Genomic DNA, 17999 nt, shown 5'->3' on the forward strand with positions numbered 1-17999 from the left:
CCTGTCAGGGCTTCTTGTTTTCACACACTTGCAATTGCCTGCCATAAAGTTCTGCCCAGGGCTTCTTATTTTCACACACGTTGCAATTTCCTAGTATATTCTCCTGCCAGCACTTCTTGTAGTTGCCCTTCTCTGCAACTCCGCCTTTAATCATTTATTTTATTTTTTTATTTTATTGAGCATTTATTAGGTGCCTATACAAAAGAATTGTTTCAAAGCACCACAAATGGGAAGGGAAAGGGGGAAGAATAACAATGGCAAAAAAAGTAAATATACAGTAGTGGTCTTACTAGACCTTGTGGCATTCGGACGTGCAAGTGCAGTGAAGAGAAGTGCAGGCAATAGGGATGTGGGGGGGCAAGGAATGGACAAGTGCTGGTGGGGGGCCTGGGAGGGAAGTGCCAAGGAGGAGGCCTCAGGCTAAGTGCTAGTGCAGATGACTCCCAAGGGTGCAATGCACAGCTGCCAAGCAGGGGCCTGCACGGGCAGTGCAGTGCGGGGGGGGATAGTGCTGCTATCGACTGGGTAGTAGGGCCTGGTATCCTGTTGGGTTCATGTGGACCAGGCCACAGGTCTCAGCAGCAGTGGTGTGATTATCATGGAAGGGAAAGAGGTAGAGAAAAACAGTTTTGAGCAGTTTCCGGAACTTAAGCAAGTGCGACTCAAGTCTGAAAGGGGCAGGGAGGCTGTTCCAAAGGGAGGTACCAGCCGAGGAGAGACCTGCCCCCCATTCTTTGCTTGGAGAAGTGTTTGACAATCATACAGTTGGAATTCGAGGATTGGAGGGCTCTAGCAGCAGAATAGTTACGGGGGAAATGTTGGAGATGGCGTGATCCCAGGCCCCATAAAGCCTTGTGGATGATGCATAGGGTCTTGAATTTGATCCTTGCAGCCACTGGAAGCCAGTGAGATTTTAGGGCTTGAGGTACGCTCCCTGGGCTTGATGCCAAGAATAAGTCTTGCAGCCCTATTCTGGATTAGCTGTAGGGAGGAAAGAGGGAAACTAAGAAAGAGGCTGTTGCAGTAGTCCATCCTAGAGAGGACCAGAGCTCTGGAGATATTGAGCTTTTGGGGTAAGGTGAGGAAAGGGAGATGCCTCTGAGGAGGTGGAGCCGAAAGTGGGCCTTCTTGGTAAGGTCCATGATGTGAGGGTGAAGGAGAGAGCAGAGTCGAAGATGACCCCAAGGTTTTTGGCCTCACAGGATGTTGTGGGTAGAGGGCCCAGAGAGGGTGGTCAGAGGATAGGAGGAAAAGAGGGTGCAGGTGTCCGAAAGAGAAGGATCTCTGTTTTACTGGCATTAAGACCGAGATAGTTAGCTGCACACCATGACTGAATGGCAGACAGACAATCTGGGATTAGAGAGGAGGAAAAGGAAGTAGTATAGGGAAGTTTGAAGTAAAGTTGTGGGTCATCAGCGTAGCACTGGAAATGAAGAGAAGGGGAGATCAGGCGAGCAAGCGCTGCAAGATAAATATTGAAGAGCAACAGGATAGAGCCCTGCTGGGGAATCACAGGTAGAAAGTGTGGTGGTGGAGGTGAAAGAGCCCAGTTGCAGCTGGGAAGGGTGATTAGTGAGAAAAGGGGTCTTCCAATCCAGTTCCTGGTCAGTGATGCTGAGTGTATCAGAGTTGGTGTATGAGGATAGAATGGTTGACCTTTTCAAAGGCAGAGGAGAGATCAAGGAAGAGTGTTAGGTGAGCGGTTTCCATGCTTCTGGATGCCCAGAATCCAGATTGATGGTCATGGAAGCAACCAACAATTTCAGTGTAGACAGTCAGTTGAGGGAGGACGAGCTTCCCCAAGAGTTTACCCAGGAAGGTGGTAGTGGGGCTAGGGCAATAGTTAGCCGGGCAGGAGGGGTCAGCAGATGGCTTTTTTTTTTTTTTAAGAGAAGGTGCACAAGGGATTTACCACATTAGCCCCTTTTTGCTAATTCCTTTTGCCCATAGTTTATTGCTTTTTAGTGTTTTGCTCACACTTCCAATCATTCACCACCTTAGCATTGTGGGTTAATTCACATTGTCTGGAAAAGACCTTCTGAGAAAAATATGCTTTTAACTTCTTACTTTCAATATTAATAAACGCTTTGCTCTTTTTCCTGTTGGGGTTGTTCAAATTTTAACTTATGGCATGCTTGCAAAGATGCCCCAGTGTTCACTTGGTCCCAGCATGGACTCACCGTCTCTTTGTAGCGTTTACTGCTCTGTTTGCAGTCTGCCAACGCAAGCAATTGTATCTTCTTTCCTTCATGATGCTTGGCTTTTGGCTTCCTTGCTTATCGTGCTTCCAGCTGGGCTTCTCCTCTCCTCGCAGGTCTATGGTACGTTTTTTCTTGCCTCCTTTCGCCGGTGAACGCCAAGGAGCATTCTACTGGTTTCTGGCCTTCCTGCATGGAATATTCTTCCACACAGACTATTTTTGCTCAATTCATGAGCCGGTTGGCTCCAACATCTCTCTCTACTTTCCGGTAATGCCAAGAGATGCCGCTCGCTCCCACCAGCAGTCTCATTTCTTTTGGTGATCCTGTTTAAGCGTCCCATGCACAGGTGTGCTCCGGACTTCTTCCACTCTGTATTCCTCCAGTGTTCTTCATCGCAGTGCCAAGGTGTTTCTGGGAATCGTACTTCCTTTTGATCAGCTTGCATGAAGATATTGGAGGAATTGTTTTAACATGGTTTGTGGGCAAGTGACTGTTTGAAGGTTGCTTTGGACACTTGATTGAGAGGCATAGGGTAAGAATCACAGTAGGCCAGTAGGGTGCTATGTATAGGAGATTAATCCCACAAGGGAAAAGCGAGGGATACCATGTCTTATCCGTGGATACCACCATTCCCTCCCGGAGCTTGTCTCCTCCCGTTAACCGGGGAACCAAGAAAGTGGTAAAGAAACTTGAGGGTAAGGAACCAAAAATCTTGGGTCTGGGACCCTGACGGAGGGAAAGGAACTTTTTTTTTTGTTGGGAAAGGTACAGTGGTCCTTGGCCGGAGAGTGAACCAAGTCTACCAGATAGAAGAAGAAAGCAGAAAGTGTGAGTCTGGGACACACACCCATAAAAGTAACAAGAAGCATCCTTGTTGCTCTTCATAGTCCTAGTACCTGGCAGGGGGCTAATCCATTTTGACTGGGCCTGGAGAGCTAAGAGAAGACACAGGAAAGGTAGCCATTTCCTTGGCATTCTGAAAAAACAGAGAAGCTAGGGGAAGAGTCATTCGCCGTGCTGTTGATGAACACTGTACGAGAAGCCACACAAAATGAATCAATTTCCTTGGCATTGTGAAAAACCTGAGAAGGGGCAGGGGACCAGAGTCATCCCCCCTGGTGTTTATGTGCAGTGTGAAAGAAGTCAAGAGAAGGGAGTGATTCTCTTGGCCCTGTGAAGAGTCAGAGAAAAGCCAGAGAAAGAGAATCGTCCCATCCTGGTGTTTGTGAACATTGTGTTAGAAGCCAATGGAAGGGAAGTCATTTTTTTGGCATTGTGTGAAGATCAAGAAAGGCCAGGGCAAGGGAGTTATTCCCCTTATATTGTCTACTACCCAGTAGAGACCAAGAGAAAGGCAGTCCCTCCTTGCACTGCAAGAAGTTTGAAAAGAAACCTGAAGGTTAGGACAATAGGGAGACCTTCCCTCCCCCCGCCCCCAACACTGTGGAGATATGAGGCTGTCTTTTTACATGTGCATTGTTGGAGTGCCAAGTTTGTTTTTCAGACTTTTTAGTTTACTCTTTTGAGGTACTTTTCCTTTTCACATCATCTCAAAGTCAACTTTGAACTATCGTCCAGAAGAGGAGAGCCATTCTTCTGAAGCAAGGTGATCACCCGGTTACTTAATATAGTTTAAAGTGTAAAGGAAGGTAATAGGTTTTGACACATAACGGTGGACCTTTTTGTTTGATGGACATCGTAACAGAGTCCTTAGTATTTTAGTTGAGGCGGGGAAATCCCTCTTGGTCATTAGGCCAGATAGGGTTTTCTATTTTATTTTTGGTAGAAAAAAGTATTTGACCAAAAAATACCACCCGTCTGTCGGTCCCCCACTTCTACACCCTCACAGGTGATACAAAAGAATCCCCATCGCACTGCATTAAAAGATGCTGTGTGCAGTATGAAACAATTACCCAAACAGGTAACCTATCAAAAGACAAAAAGGAAACATAGTTTCCCAGTACTGACAGTCTCAGTGACTAGTCAGTTTTTCCATAACAAATGAGCAAAAGGCAAGTGAAGTGAATTGAAGCTGAAGGCTTCACTTCTCTGTAAAAAGTCAGGACAAAGTGTAAAACAAAAGCAAAACTTTTGGGGTCCATTGAATATTGAGGGAAAGTTGCCTAAAAGAGAAATATTTCCTAACTGTGACAAGAGCAGGTGACGGAAGAAATGTGAGGAGAAATGGCTAAGGAAGAGCTGAAAGTAATAGAGGTTCTGAGCAGTGGAAGAAATTGGAAGATAGGATGGAGAAATGAAGGGAGGAGGGAAAAGGGATGGAGTAATAGTGGTGGCAGGAAAGATAAGAGCTTCCATTTTGGAAAGTTTAGGATGTAGATAGTGAACAGACATCGAAGATTGGATATAGGAGAAGCATGCAGAGGGAGCAGAAGGAATAGTTTCAGCGAAAGAAGAAAAAGAAATGAAGGTCTGGGAGTCTGCGTAGGAATGGTGAAAGAGGCTAAAGGAAGATATTATAGTAGAAAGGGGAATAGTATATAAAGAAAAAAGAAGACGACCGAGGACAGAACCTTGTGGGACACCTTACTATAGTAGAACAAAAGAAGATTGACCTGACCAGGAAAGTGAATAAGTGTGGTTGGTAAAATGGGAGCAGAACCAGTCAAGTACAGAGCCCTGAAAACCGAGATGGAAAAGGATGCAACGGAGAAGAGTGACCCACTGTGTCAAAGGCTGCAAACAGATCAAGCAAAATAATCAGGGACAATTGTTTAGCATAGTGAGCCGACAGACAGAAAGAAGGGTAGTTTCTGTCTAAATGAAAAGGACGGAAGTCAGATTGGTAGAGGCGGGGAGAAGAGCAGAGTGGGTTTTGTGGACAGAGACTTGATTGTATACAGCATGTTCCAAACGTTTAGCATGGAATCAGAGAAGAAAAATAGAACCATAATTAGATGGCAAAGAAGGATCCAGGGATAGTTTCTTTAGATCAGAGGAATAGAAACGGGTCTAAAGATCGAAGGAAAAGTAGAGGTAAGAGAGGAGGAATTACTGAGCACTGCGAGATGTGAAATGAGAAAAGGATCATCTTTGAAAATTAAAGGGTAAGGTAAAGGATCAGAAGGAGCAGCAGGTCGATGGGCTTTATAAAGAAGGGAAGTAATGTAAGCATGAGAAAGGGGATTGAAAGTAGACCTAGTAGTTGAAGACTATGAGAGTGAGAATGCAAGTCAGAGGAAGAGGTACAAGAAGCGGCAGAAGAACGCACATTTGTAACCTTAGTAGAAAAATAGTTAGCAAAGTCATAGCCAGATAAGGAAGAAAGTGAAGATGGATCCGATTGGGAGAAGACTGAATGTGATTTAGGAACTGAAACCGGCAACGTCAGTGAGAAGAGGAGAAATGAAGGAGGTTGGTGAAATATCGTTGTTTAGCTAGGAATAAAGATGAATCATAAGAAGTGTGAAGAGAAGATGGAGAGGCTAAATCCCTAGGTGATTGTGTTTTCCTCCAACAGTGTTTGGCCCACTGTAGAAGGCTACAAGAAGAATGCAGGGAGGGAGTTAACCAAGGCTGTGGAGGCTTGCATGATGGAGGGAAAAAAAAGGTAGATACAATGAGTCAAGTGTTACAACAGTTCTTAGGTCTGCAAAGAGCCAATGTAATCTGTGGACGGGGAGGAGAGTTGGTTAAGTGGGGGAACCGGAAATGTGAGAAGGGGGTGTGGGTAGGAATTTGAGTGAGATGGTAAGAGTCAAAAATAGAAATGGTGGACAGACGAGTGCATCTATGACAGATGAAGATTAAAGTCACTGAGGAGAATCAACTGAGAAGACAACAGAAGGAGAGTGTGATAGAAGGGTGTCTAGGTCCTCGCAAAATGTCTTCACAAGGCCAGGAGCATGGTACATTACTATGATAGCCAAAGGATGAGGTGAAGAAAAAACTAAGTAGTGGTATTCAAAGGGAGGGAACTGAGAAATTGGGAGGAGAAGAAACGTTAACATTAAGGGGGTGATATAGGCTACCTCCACATCCAGGCCCGGACCGGCATATAGGGCAATGCCAGAAGTGTAGGCCCCACATGCTACTGTGGGCCGTTTTTTTGGGGTCCAAGTGGATCAGTTTGATGGGTAACTTCACTGTGCAGCTAATAGGTTTAACTAGTGTTGCTGATAAGTATTCAAGTGCACAATTATCAACACATTTAACCAAAAAACCTCCACATTGTGTACCACTCAAACATTCTGTCCAAGTGCCATTTGCGACTGTTGGCTACTTTTTCACATGTGCCAGGGACAGTTCTATGCTGCAGTCAGAGACTGGCTCCATCTCTGTGACCAGTGGGGTGGGAGAGTGCGAGACAAGGGGATATATGATGAAGAAAGCGCACCCAGATTTACAGAATTGGAAGGTTCCAGTATTCCTTTACACCCGAAGATTAGAATGAAGCAAAATATCGAGGATAGAATGAGCTTTGTGGCAAATGGTAAGCACATTCCAAAGTGCAACATTAACCGAGGGAAGAAAGGTCAGGTAAAAAAGGTTAAATTAGATTAATGAAATTGCATACAGTAGTGTAAGAGGGGTAGACAGGTTGTTGAGAAGTGTAGTAAGTAGGTATGTGATATAAAAAAGGACAACGTGGGGCCCTAGATGTGGAACCGACCTTGTTTGTGTTGAGGTGTAGCCCACACCTCATTTGTTTCGTTGAGAGAAGGGGGGTTAACCTGGCTACATCGGTATGGAATATATTGCATGGCTGCTGTAGATAAAAACAATATACAGCAGAGGAGAAAACGCAAAGAGAATGAACTGAATAGAAAATGAATAATATTGCCCCGAGAGCGTACTGAAAGAGTAAGCTAGGAATGATAGTGGCTGAAGGGTCAAAGAGGGGCCGAGGCGGGAAGGAAGATGAGCTGAAAATGGTTTCATGCAGCCCGGCAGCAGTTAGAAAATCTAGGCACGGAAAGCGGGAAGAGCTAAGGAAGCAAACACAGATGAAATGGAAGCAGACGGGATTGCTGCCATCCAAGGACAGCTGGACTTTGCCTGGGGCTCCAGATGTGGTGATAAATATCCTCCAGGTGCAGCTGGAGGGCAGAGGTGGGAGGCATAGATTGTTCCAAGTTGGCAGTTGGAGGATGCTAACAACTCCTGTGCGGCCACATCCAACTAAGACTTAGGCGCAGTAGGTGACCGGAAGTCTTTAGTCGAACCGATGACGCACATGCACGCAAGTCAGCCCAAGGCCCACAGCACGCGAAGTCCTAGCTGCAGACAGCTACAGACTTTTCCCAGACTTCGCCCCGAAAGGAATGTAAAATATCCCACAAATTGGTGCCATTTAACCCGGCAGTGGAGACCCAGTGTTGGAAGTTTGGGAGAAATGTTCCCCCTGTTTCTGCAGTTGTCGGGAACTTGGTAAAAAAAAAAGCCCAGCACTTTCTGACAGGATCTTTCCATCCACTCATCCCTGTTGTGAAAGCTTGGTGGTCCAGGCTACAAGAACCAACCTTAAAGATGCCCACTTTTCCCTCCTGACGGGGTGTGAAAGTGGGTGGAATGTGTGGGGGTGGGGGTGACAGTGGTTGGAATGTGTGGGGGTGGGTGTGACACTGGTTGGAATGTGTGGAGGTGGAAGGTGTTTTGGCCTGGGGTAGCAAACATAAGATGGATGCTGCCTGCTTTTTTTGCTCCTCTTACTAGCACCCTGCCACTCTCTTTACCTCCTATAGCCCTTTGTAGTGAAGATGTTCTGAAGCTTACAATTATGTTTTCCTAACTCTTAACAAATAAACGTCATATGTTGGGTGCTTATTTTGTGCTACTTTTACATCGCTGTATGTTCAGTGCTTTGCAATGTACCATTTGCACCATTTTTCCCCATTCTCTTTGGGGGTGAGGGGATGGGCCTCCACAAACCGTACTTGGATGGGGTTGTTTGCTCCCTGATCTCACTGGCACAGTGCAAAATTGGGCCATTATGAAAAAAATCAGGTCCACTTTTGTATCCCAGGCCACCGCTGGCAGTAGTAAATTGCTTACTTCGTGGCATCACAAGAAGGGGTACCTCCTGCTTGTTTTGCAGTCTCTCACTCACCCCTAATTCGTCTGTCCTTGTCTTGCTCCTCCATAGGTCTACGGCTCCCGCCTCCGAATCCTCCAGGCCTCCCCCGCAGACTCGGGAGAGTACATTTGCCGTGTCAGCAGCGGCGCTGGCAGTCAGCAGGCTTCCGTCATAGTCTCCATCACTGGCCCCAATCAAGGTGAGTTTTGAGAAGGGATGCTTCAAGACAATTTCTCTCCCTTTCGACCCATTTTGCTGTAGTGGAATGGCAAGTCTTCATCTTCTGGTGGAACCTGTATTCCTTTAAGCGTTACGTTTTTTTGTCAACTTCAAAGTGTGCGCAGTAATAAAATAGCGGCAAAAACGTTGTCCGTAAAAATAATTGCGCAAAAAGGTAATGGTGTACCCATGATACCATTTAAGGGGATTGAGGGTTGCAGGGGTGTCTCCCGCTCACCTTAAATGTTATAATGGGTCCAGGGGTATCCCTCCTCATCCATTACATGGATTGCGGTGGCAGTTTTTTTGTGTAAACGCTCATTTTGCTGTGATTTTAACACATGGAACCCTTTAAAGATGGGAGCAGTGCAATTGGGATTGGTATGCTTACCAGAGTCTGCATTCCTGCTGAAAATAATAACGCACACATAGAAATATTCTGGCAATAAGCACGGTTGTAGGATTTCTCCATTTTTATATGTTTTGTCACCCTACAGTGGGCCTCATTACACGGATGGCGGAGAACCATGGCGCTATTAGCGCCATGGTTCATGCCGGTAAAATACCGGCACCGCCTTGGCGGAAAGGGGAATTACCGCCCCATTCCAAGGTTGGCGGGGCGGTAATTTCCCCTTCCACCATTGCCCTTCCCCATTCCCATTTTTGCCCCATACGGCTCAATGGGAATGGGGAAGGCGCTAATTACGGTACCGCAAATTGCGGTACCGTAATTAGCTCCCTGGGTCCCTTTGCGGGTTGGTTTTTAACGCCTGCAAAAAGCAGGCGTTAAATCCCCCAACCCGCAAAGGGACCTCGTAGTAAGGTGGTAAGGATTTACCGGTACCGGTATTTTACCGGTACCAGTAAATCCTTACCGCCATCTGTGTAATGAGGCCCAGTGTGTTTTCCGTTAGGGGGGCGTGGCTAACTAGCCATGGAGTAGGACATGCCTTCCTGTGCAGCTCCTGTGGATCCGGCAATGATCAGAGAAACTACCCTTTAAAAACGTTTTATATATCCCAGGATTGGAAGCACAGGCGTGGGAATGTGTGCCCTGCACAGACTGCGAATAGCATGTGAATCTTGTGCAGCATTTGGAAGGAAACTCATTACGAAGAAAACGGCCGGGTGTATACAAAGTAACCAAAATGGCCGACAACAAAGGAATCACAGCCGGAGCAACGGGAGCGGCTGCATAGATCTGGGCGACGGAGCGAAAAGACGAACGCTGCCCTCTGGGGGCTGAGTGGTGCCCTGCTGGCTGCATGCCATGCTACTGATGTGAGGAGTGGCGACTTGCAACGCGGACATCGGCCATTGTTTGGCAGTTTGTTGTGGCAAGTGACCGGGGGCCGCGGGAACAGCAGCGCGAGCGTAAGGCAAGAGACCAGCATATAGCTTTTGCGCTGCCCCCCAACCGTACACAGCCGGTGTCCGTGCAGCGCCCTGCTGTAAGGTATGCAAGCGTTTTGGTGCCGAACAATAACGCTGATCACTGGGATACGTGTGACGGATGATAGTGGCAGCGCGAGGTACGCGCTCACAGAGGTGGAATTCGGAGCGTTTATTAGACGCCTCGCATGAACACAGGGGCATAGGCTTGCTGACAAGCGAAGAATATAAAGATCCCTGCTGTGCATTGTTGTTAGAAAGCAGACCGCGCTGCGTGCGACAAGAGAAGCACACGCGACGCTTCTTCACTTTACAGCGGTGTGCGGATGACCGCACGAGAAGGCAACAATAACACTGCACCGCTAGTCAAAGAAGCGCTGGTGCATGGGGGGCTGCTGGGGCCGGCTGATAGTGTTCTTAGTTCTGGCTGGGAGACTCGTGCCCAAGGCCCTAAATTGGAGTGCCTATCTCCAAGAGCAGATGGCACTGGTGCAATCAAGATGGATATGTGGCCAGGAATAATGGACAATATGAGGACCTTTGCATGGCGATAACTGGAAGGGGTCAGGACGGTCACCGGATGGCGGCATAAGCAGGAGTAAAGAATTAAGTAGGCTGAATGCAGATACTGCGGGACAGTTCCCCTTAAAAGTGGACACACAGCACCGAATTCTACGGAGGTCCGAAGCACAGTGTTGGTGACAGTGAGGGTGTGCCTACTGGCCTGCAGGAACAGGCTAAGGGGACACTGCCTACAAAAGTCAGAGAAGGACGTGGGAGGACACAGCCCACTCGAAACGCAACCTCTCATGCCACCACATATCGCAACTCCCTGAAGTAGGTGCTCCAGCGCCTGACTGAACAGGTAGAGGCACGATAATGCTGAAGAGCTAGAACCAGTCACGTAGGGAAGTTGGCACAATGTCAATTAAAGGATTGAGGGCCAAGAGCAAACAAGCCACAATGGAGATCTTTGCAAAGGCACAGCGGACTCCCTCGACCCCGGCACAAAGTGGAGCGGCCGCTTCCGTGGAAGGTACCAAAGAGGGAGAAAATCATCAGGTCCTAGCCGCCATAACAGAACTGAGCGCCAAATGGGGGACGGCTATGGCAGATTTACGGACGGCCTTGGAGAATAAAATAGACGCAGTAGGGATTGAAGTCACCATGCTGCGACAGGATGTCGGGGCACTGGCAGAAAGGATAAGTGGCCTGGAGAGGGCGGTCAAGACTATTACAGATGTCAGCACAGAGAATGCGAAGGAGGTCCATATACTAAAACAGGTTGCTAACCTCAAAAGCCGAGCGGAAGAAGCGGAAGGAAGAGCAAGACGGAACAAAATCCGGGTGGTCGGCCTGCCGGAGGGGGAAGAAGGTCAAGACCGAACTGACTATTTGGAGAACATGATTCTGCAAGAGATGGGGGCAGACAAGCTCTCACAAGGGTTCGCGGTCAAACGTGCACATCGGGCCCTGATGAGGAAGCCACGGCCAGGGGCCCCACCGCAAACAATTTCCGAAATCCTGAACTATAAAGACAGGGAAAAGATCCTGGAGTAGTTTCGTAAAGGGGGAACGATGAAAAGAGCATCCACTAACATCACGGCGTATCCCGACTATACTATGCTGATGCAAAGACAGAGGTATAGCTACGTGGCAGTCTAGAGGAGACTGCGCACGGCTGGTATCAGGTACATGATCTTGTACCCTGCGAAGCTAAAGGTTTTGCACAAAAGCTCTTTTTTGACACCCTGGCTGGACTTGCAGGGCTACCCAAAGCAAGACGAGGAGCAGGATCACCAGAAGCATGATAAGTGAGGAGAATGTATCGAGAACACTGAGTGGATAAGTGGGAAGGGAGTCCTAACGTGAGGCTTCTGAACGTTTGAACTGTACGGTGTAGCTTATGGACTCTATAACCCTGTTGGACTGGAATATAGCGAATAAAATGCGCAAGTGAACTGGGTAGCGCTGGGCGTAGTAAATTTAGAATAAAACAGGAGCGACAGGATGGAGGCTACCTACCCCCAAGAATTAATAGTAAGGCGGCCATTAGGGCTACGTTACCCTGCTGAGCCGCGAGTACAGGCTTTTGCCAGAAAGGGCTAGATGCGGGGGTACCTGAGATCCAGGGATGGAGCTGGGCAACAGTTGGGGAGGGTGTTGTTCGGGAAAGGTTTGGAGAGGGGTGGGAGGGAGGCGGGAGGGTTTGTTGTGTTTATAGTTAGGGGGGAGTTTAAGTTGGGGTATGAGCCTACATAGACGAGTTAAGCGACTGGAGCTGGATTGCATAGGCGAGGGAGGAAGAGGGACTCTGACATGCCATGGGGGGATCTTAAAATAATCACTTGGAATGTCAGGGGACTCAATTGTTACCTGAAGTGGAACAAGGTCATGCTATACCTACGGAGACAGAAGATATATATTGCCTTATTACAAGAGACGCATCTAACGCGAGATAAAATGGAGATGATTGGGAGGAAATGGAAGGGAACTGTGGTGGGTTCACCATATTCAGCTGACGCTAGGGGTGTGATTATCTGGGTGGCACCACACGTCCCGTTTCGGCTGTTAGACGCTAGTTGAGACGGATGGGAGGATGGTGATAGTGAGGGGATTGGTGGAAAACAGGGAAATAAGTGTTGTGAATACGTATGCCCCGAACCAGAATACAGCGGCATATTTTAAAACCCTGTGTAACAACCTTAGCATGTGTGTGGGGAGTGCAGTGATTTGGGGAGGGGACTTTAACTGTGTATTAAACCCTAGGGTAGACAGATCAGATGGGAAAATGGATAGGCCTGCCCCGTCGGCCAAAGCGCTACAGACGCTGATGCAAGACTTTGGGTTGGAAGATGCATGGAGGGTGTGACATCCTCATGAGAGGCAATACTCGCATTATTCCGCCCCACAGCAACTGCACACAAGGCTGGATTTTGTCTTTGTCACTCAAGAGATACTGACAGAGATCACGCAAGTTGAATATAAAGCTAGGGTCCTTTCGGACCACTCGCCTAGATGGCAATGTTGCCCCCCGAGAGCAAGAATCCCGACATGGCGACTCAAGGCAGAGGCGCTCAGAGACCCCCTTTTTAGGGAAGACATGAGGGAAGAGATTGTTAGCTACTTTGAGACGAATACGGACAGTGTGGATTCGACGGGCACATTGTGGGAGGCCTTCAAGGTTGTGATGAGGGGGGGTGGCCATAGCAAAATCTAGGGGGTTGCAGGGTGGGATCCTGGTGGACCTGCAGGAAGCCGAGGGGGAACTGGAAAGGGCATTGAAGGGAGAAGACAGTACCAGCCAGGACGCTGATCTGATACTAAGACTGCAGCAAAAGTGCGTAAGAGTACTGGGAGAGGTTGTGTAACCTTAACTATAAAAGAACAGAGAGACAGCATGCGGGAGGAGATAAACTAGGAAGGATCTTGGAATGGTTATACAAGAGTGAAACCCCTAGACCCCCGATCAGATCGATAACCAGGGAAGACGGAGGGGTGGTGGATGCCCAAGAAGGGGTTAATCAGGAATTTGTAAACTACTATGAGCTGCTATATGGGGACGACAGAGAAAAAAATCGTCCAATGATAGCACAAACACTGGAGGACATAGGATTGCCGCAGATTAGCGCAGAGGAAAGGGAGGACCTGGACGCACCGATCACCTTGGAGGAGTTAGAAGAGATGGTGAGACAGTTGCCAACTAGTAAGACCCCGGGGGCTGATGGACTCCCAAGTGAATTTTACAAAATATTTAAGGATGAGGTGCTCCCCATGCTGTTAGATATGCTGAATGAGGGGTATGAGCTAGGCAGATTGCCAGAGTCACTCAGAGAAGCGATTACAATACCACTTCCCAAACCTAACAAACCAGGGAATAGCTGCACTTCTTATAGACCCCTGTCAATGTTAAATAAAGACAGTAAAATTCTGGGTCATAGGAAAATTAATACATCCGGACCAGACGGGCTATGTCCCCAATAGAAACATATCCAATAATCTTAGAAGGCTCCACAGTGTCATTGAATATGGAAACGAAAGCGAGGACGAACTGGCAATTGTCTCGCTGGTCGCAATAAAGGCCTTCGACTCGGTCATATGGCCATGGTTGTTGGCATCCCTGACTGGCTATGGGATGGGTCCAGGATATCTACAGTAGGCTAAAATGTTATATAGTGAACCGTTGGCCAGAGTTAAAACAGGGTCGGTGATATCAGAAAGGTGGAAACTCCGAAAGGGAACCAGACAAGGCTGTCCATGGTCCCCCATGCTTTATATATTGGCCCTGGAACCCCTAGTGATCTATTTAAGGCAACAATATGACACGATAGGCATCCCTGTAGAAGGTGAACAACACCTGACATCCCTATACGCAGATGACATACTATTGTATTTGCGGCATCCAGAGGAAAACCTCCAATATATTTTGGAGGTATTGGGAAGGTATGCGGAAATGTCTGGTATAGCGGTGAACCCTCAGATGTCTAGCATGTTCCCATTAGGAGTATATAAAGGGATCCCCCAGAAACTACAGGTGTTGCAGGTACCATGGGCAGCTAGTTCATTCCGCTACCTTGGCATAGATATATACCACACGGTTGAAGAAGAGCACTGGCGCAATACAGAGGTAGCCATCAAGAAAATTGAGAATTGCATGCGGTTCTGGGTGAAGCTACCTTTAGCAATGATGGGACGTGGCGCGATGTTAAAGATGGTGGTCTTGCCTAGGCTCCTGCATTATTTCAGGAATATACCCTATTTCTTACCAAAGAAATTCTTCAGTAGACTAGATAGCATGTGCAGGGACTTCCTGTGGCACGGCACACGAAACAGAGTAGCCCTCTGGAAGCTGCAGAATTTTTATGAGAAAGGGGGTATAAAATTGCCTAATTATGAAGTCTATTACGTTGCAAGTCAGCTGCAATATATGGCTAAATGGCTCTCGGAAGAGGTAACCACTGAAACCAGGTTGTTCATGCGGGACTGTGCCCCGTTTTATCTGAAGGAGGTTATGTGATTGCCCCCAGTAGTAATGGCCGGGCGCCCAGGGATGATGGTGCTTGGGTGGAAGATGTGGTGCAGGGCTTGCCAGCTGATGGAGAACCCATACCCATGCTTCCCACAGGTGCCACTGGTTGCATTGGCGGGCGGGCGGAGAAGAGCAGTTAAGGAAGCTAATTAGAAACCACTGGGAGCTGGCTGGGATAGCGACGATGGGAGATATTTGGCAGGATGGGACTATAACAGACTTTGAGGAGCTGAGGGCGGGAACTGGGTTACACATTGGCCAATATATTACGTATCATAGACTGGTGCGGAAGATCAGGAGAACGTGGCCCGAACTGGTACTGGAAGAAGAACCAGACGCAACTATAGACATAATATATGATATAGCGGAGGGGGGGCATGAGACATCTAGCATATACGAGATGATGATGTCTAAAGTGGGAAAGGAGGTGATGCAGCTGAGACTAGAATGGGAAAGGGAGGTAGGAGCTCCGATGGAGGACGGGATGTGGGAACGAGTCCAGGGGTATCACAAGAAGGTGTCGAGTAAAGCAAGACTTAAACAAATGCAACTGTATATTACGCGTAGGGCGTATCTGACACCCCAGAGGATAGCCAAGTTCAAAAATGCAGGACGGCAGGCATGCCCTAAATATAATGAGGAGAATGCGGGCATGGTGCATATGTTCTGGTCATGCCCGATTATTGAGAGCTTCTATTGGGAGGTTGCACATAAACTTGCAGAAAAGGGTATTAAGATTGTGGTGGATACAGTGTAGGCCTGCCTGTTAGGAGGGTTCCCTAGGCCACGTAAACTCGAGCACGTAAGCAAACTGAAAGATCTGGCATATGCGCTTGTGAAAAGGGGAACTGCTATGGGATGGAAGATGTGCCACAAACCACGTTTGGAGGTATGGTGGAAAGATTTACAGAAATGGGCGGAAGGCGGAAACCATGGTATGGCAAGAGGCTAGCAGTGCCAGGGGGGAGGAGGAGGCTGAGACCTTGATGGCCTGGAAACTATTGATAGCAGAGTCAATACAAGATCCATCAGAACCCTCGGAAATGAACACTCTATCACAAGATGCAAGAATAGAACATTGGTAGAAATAGGCTTGTAACGGGGGTGGGATAAGGGAAGCAGTGAACGCGATTGCATAATGTATAATCGAAATGTTACTGTATATACTGTAAGTTTGGTTTGTGTTGGTTGTTTAAATATTCAATAAAATTGTTTTAAAAAAATAGTTTGTTCGTTAAAACAAATGGCACGCTTTATCAGTATTTTTTCCTCAATTTTTTTCCTCAATTTTTCAGGCTCACCAACAGATTGGTTGGTTGATTCAAGAATAATGTGCTTTGTTTTTGGTTGTCTCTTGAAAATAACACTTTGGGAACACTCAATTGCACAAAACAGATTTCATTTCTTGTGTCTCTATATAAAAAATGTTTTATCTCGTGTCCATTCCACATGTTGGGCTGACATCATGTGTAAGACGGAAGAGCACACCGCTTCAAGGACACCATGTGGATTTCGGTGCATTCTTCAGGCACATATGCCATGAACGTGCCCGTGCTTGCTAGGTTTCCTGTAGATGAAGTCACCAAGACATCAAAGATCAAGGGTTTGCTGCAAAAACCGCCCAGAGTTTGGAACCAAAGTATAGGCCTCTTGATGCAAATCAGTAATGATCATTTCTATCACACAAAAGCTTCCCCTCATTCAGGTGAACAGACAAATAGATCCAGGAGTTAAGTGCTGGGGATCTTACAGGTAGAGGGGATTTGGCATGAATATGAAAAATCTCCATAACACAGTACACCCCTTCCCCCACCCTCAAAGTGTAGCCTGACCGCTCTGCTACATTATCATTCATCTTTTAGACCATATGTGTGGACACGTTCTTCACACATTACAGGGATCTTCTGACCCCCTTACCAGAGGGATTCTGAATAATGTCCCTAAAAGAATGCCTCAGGGTGACCTAAAGTTCAAGTTCAAATCCTCACAGTGGACTGTCTCATTCCATTCCATTCCATTTTATCCAAATCAAGAGTAATGCAATATCCCAGGAACAACTGATATGCTAAAACAAGCGTAATGTGGGCTTATCTCTGGATCGAGTGCCCTTACAGAAGTACATCCGCATCTAGAATGTGCCCTACCATCCAGCCGAGGTAGTCTGCCTCAGAGACCTCACAAACCTCACCCCTTTTTGTCTCCTGACCTCTTTATCTTCCTCCGTCCTTGTCTGGCTACTCCCCAATCATGCTACCCTCCCCCACCCAACCCCAAATTCACTGGTTTGTGTAGCTGCTTATAAGGTACTACAAGCAACAATGAATAAAATAAATTGGCGCATCTCATCACAAAACCATGTGCACATGTCTCCCATGTATTTCAAACCAGAACAATCTTTTAATTCTTTGCCTTAATGAAGTCAGAACTCGGCTGTATGTGAATAAGACGTTGCACGTTCCACAAAAAAAGTGTCAGTATTGCAAAACATCCTAAAACATGCAGCAATATTTTTCACTTCAAAAAGCCTTGCAAGCTGCTATGGGAACACACAGTCTATGCTTCCCAGTTTTCTGAGAAAGTGCCCTAAAACCCCTGCACATTCTAAATACCTCATATAGCTTCTTCTCAGTATCCATACACAGTCCATCTGCCATAGTCTGTGATCTGCCAACTACCATATGTTAAATTGCAGCAGCCAACTTCACATATTATGATTATAAACTCTTCTCCTTCCAATCACCTTTCCAGATCTCTGAAACATAACCCCAGAAGGCCATGGAGAATTATACACAAACAATATTCCACTATCCCATGTGGAACCCTTAAGCTCTCCAGATCTTTTGGTCCGTCTTTATGCTCCCTCGTTAACTGTACTGGCTAGGGCTGATTTACAGAGTCCGCCCCGTGGACAAATTCTGAGAGGCCAACCTATTCTAGTTGATGGGTATAGATACTTCTCTCTAGCCAAACTCTCTCTGGGTAGTGTAACTGAGCAGCAAGGCTTAGACTGGGGGTGAAGGGGTGAAAGGTTCAGTTAAACACACACAGAGCATTCTTAATACAAGTTAGGCAGAATATATTACAATATCGTTATTTAGGCCTAAGACAAACTCTTAGCAAAGAA

At 47.1% G+C, this 17999-nt stretch overlaps 1 protein-coding gene across 7 annotated transcripts in view; it reads left to right on the top strand.

Annotated features, from left to right (window-relative positions):
- HSPG2 (heparan sulfate proteoglycan 2) overlaps positions 1-17999 on the top strand; it is a 1237996-nt gene that overhangs the window by 931907 nt on the left and 288090 nt on the right. For all 7 annotated transcript variants that reach the window (XM_069610942.1, XM_069610946.1, XM_069610944.1 and 4 more), the window contains one exon: positions 8305-8434. In XM_069610942.1, coding sequence (XP_069467043.1) covers positions 8305-8434 — 130 coding nt within the window. The remainder of the gene's footprint in view (positions 1-8304; positions 8435-17999) is intronic.

The sequence above is a fragment of the Ambystoma mexicanum genome, chromosome 8, assembly GCF_040938575.1.
Source record: "Ambystoma mexicanum isolate Mex_15411 chromosome 8, UKY_AmexF1_1, whole genome shotgun sequence".
Taxonomy (NCBI): domain Eukaryota; kingdom Metazoa; phylum Chordata; class Amphibia; order Caudata; family Ambystomatidae; genus Ambystoma; species Ambystoma mexicanum.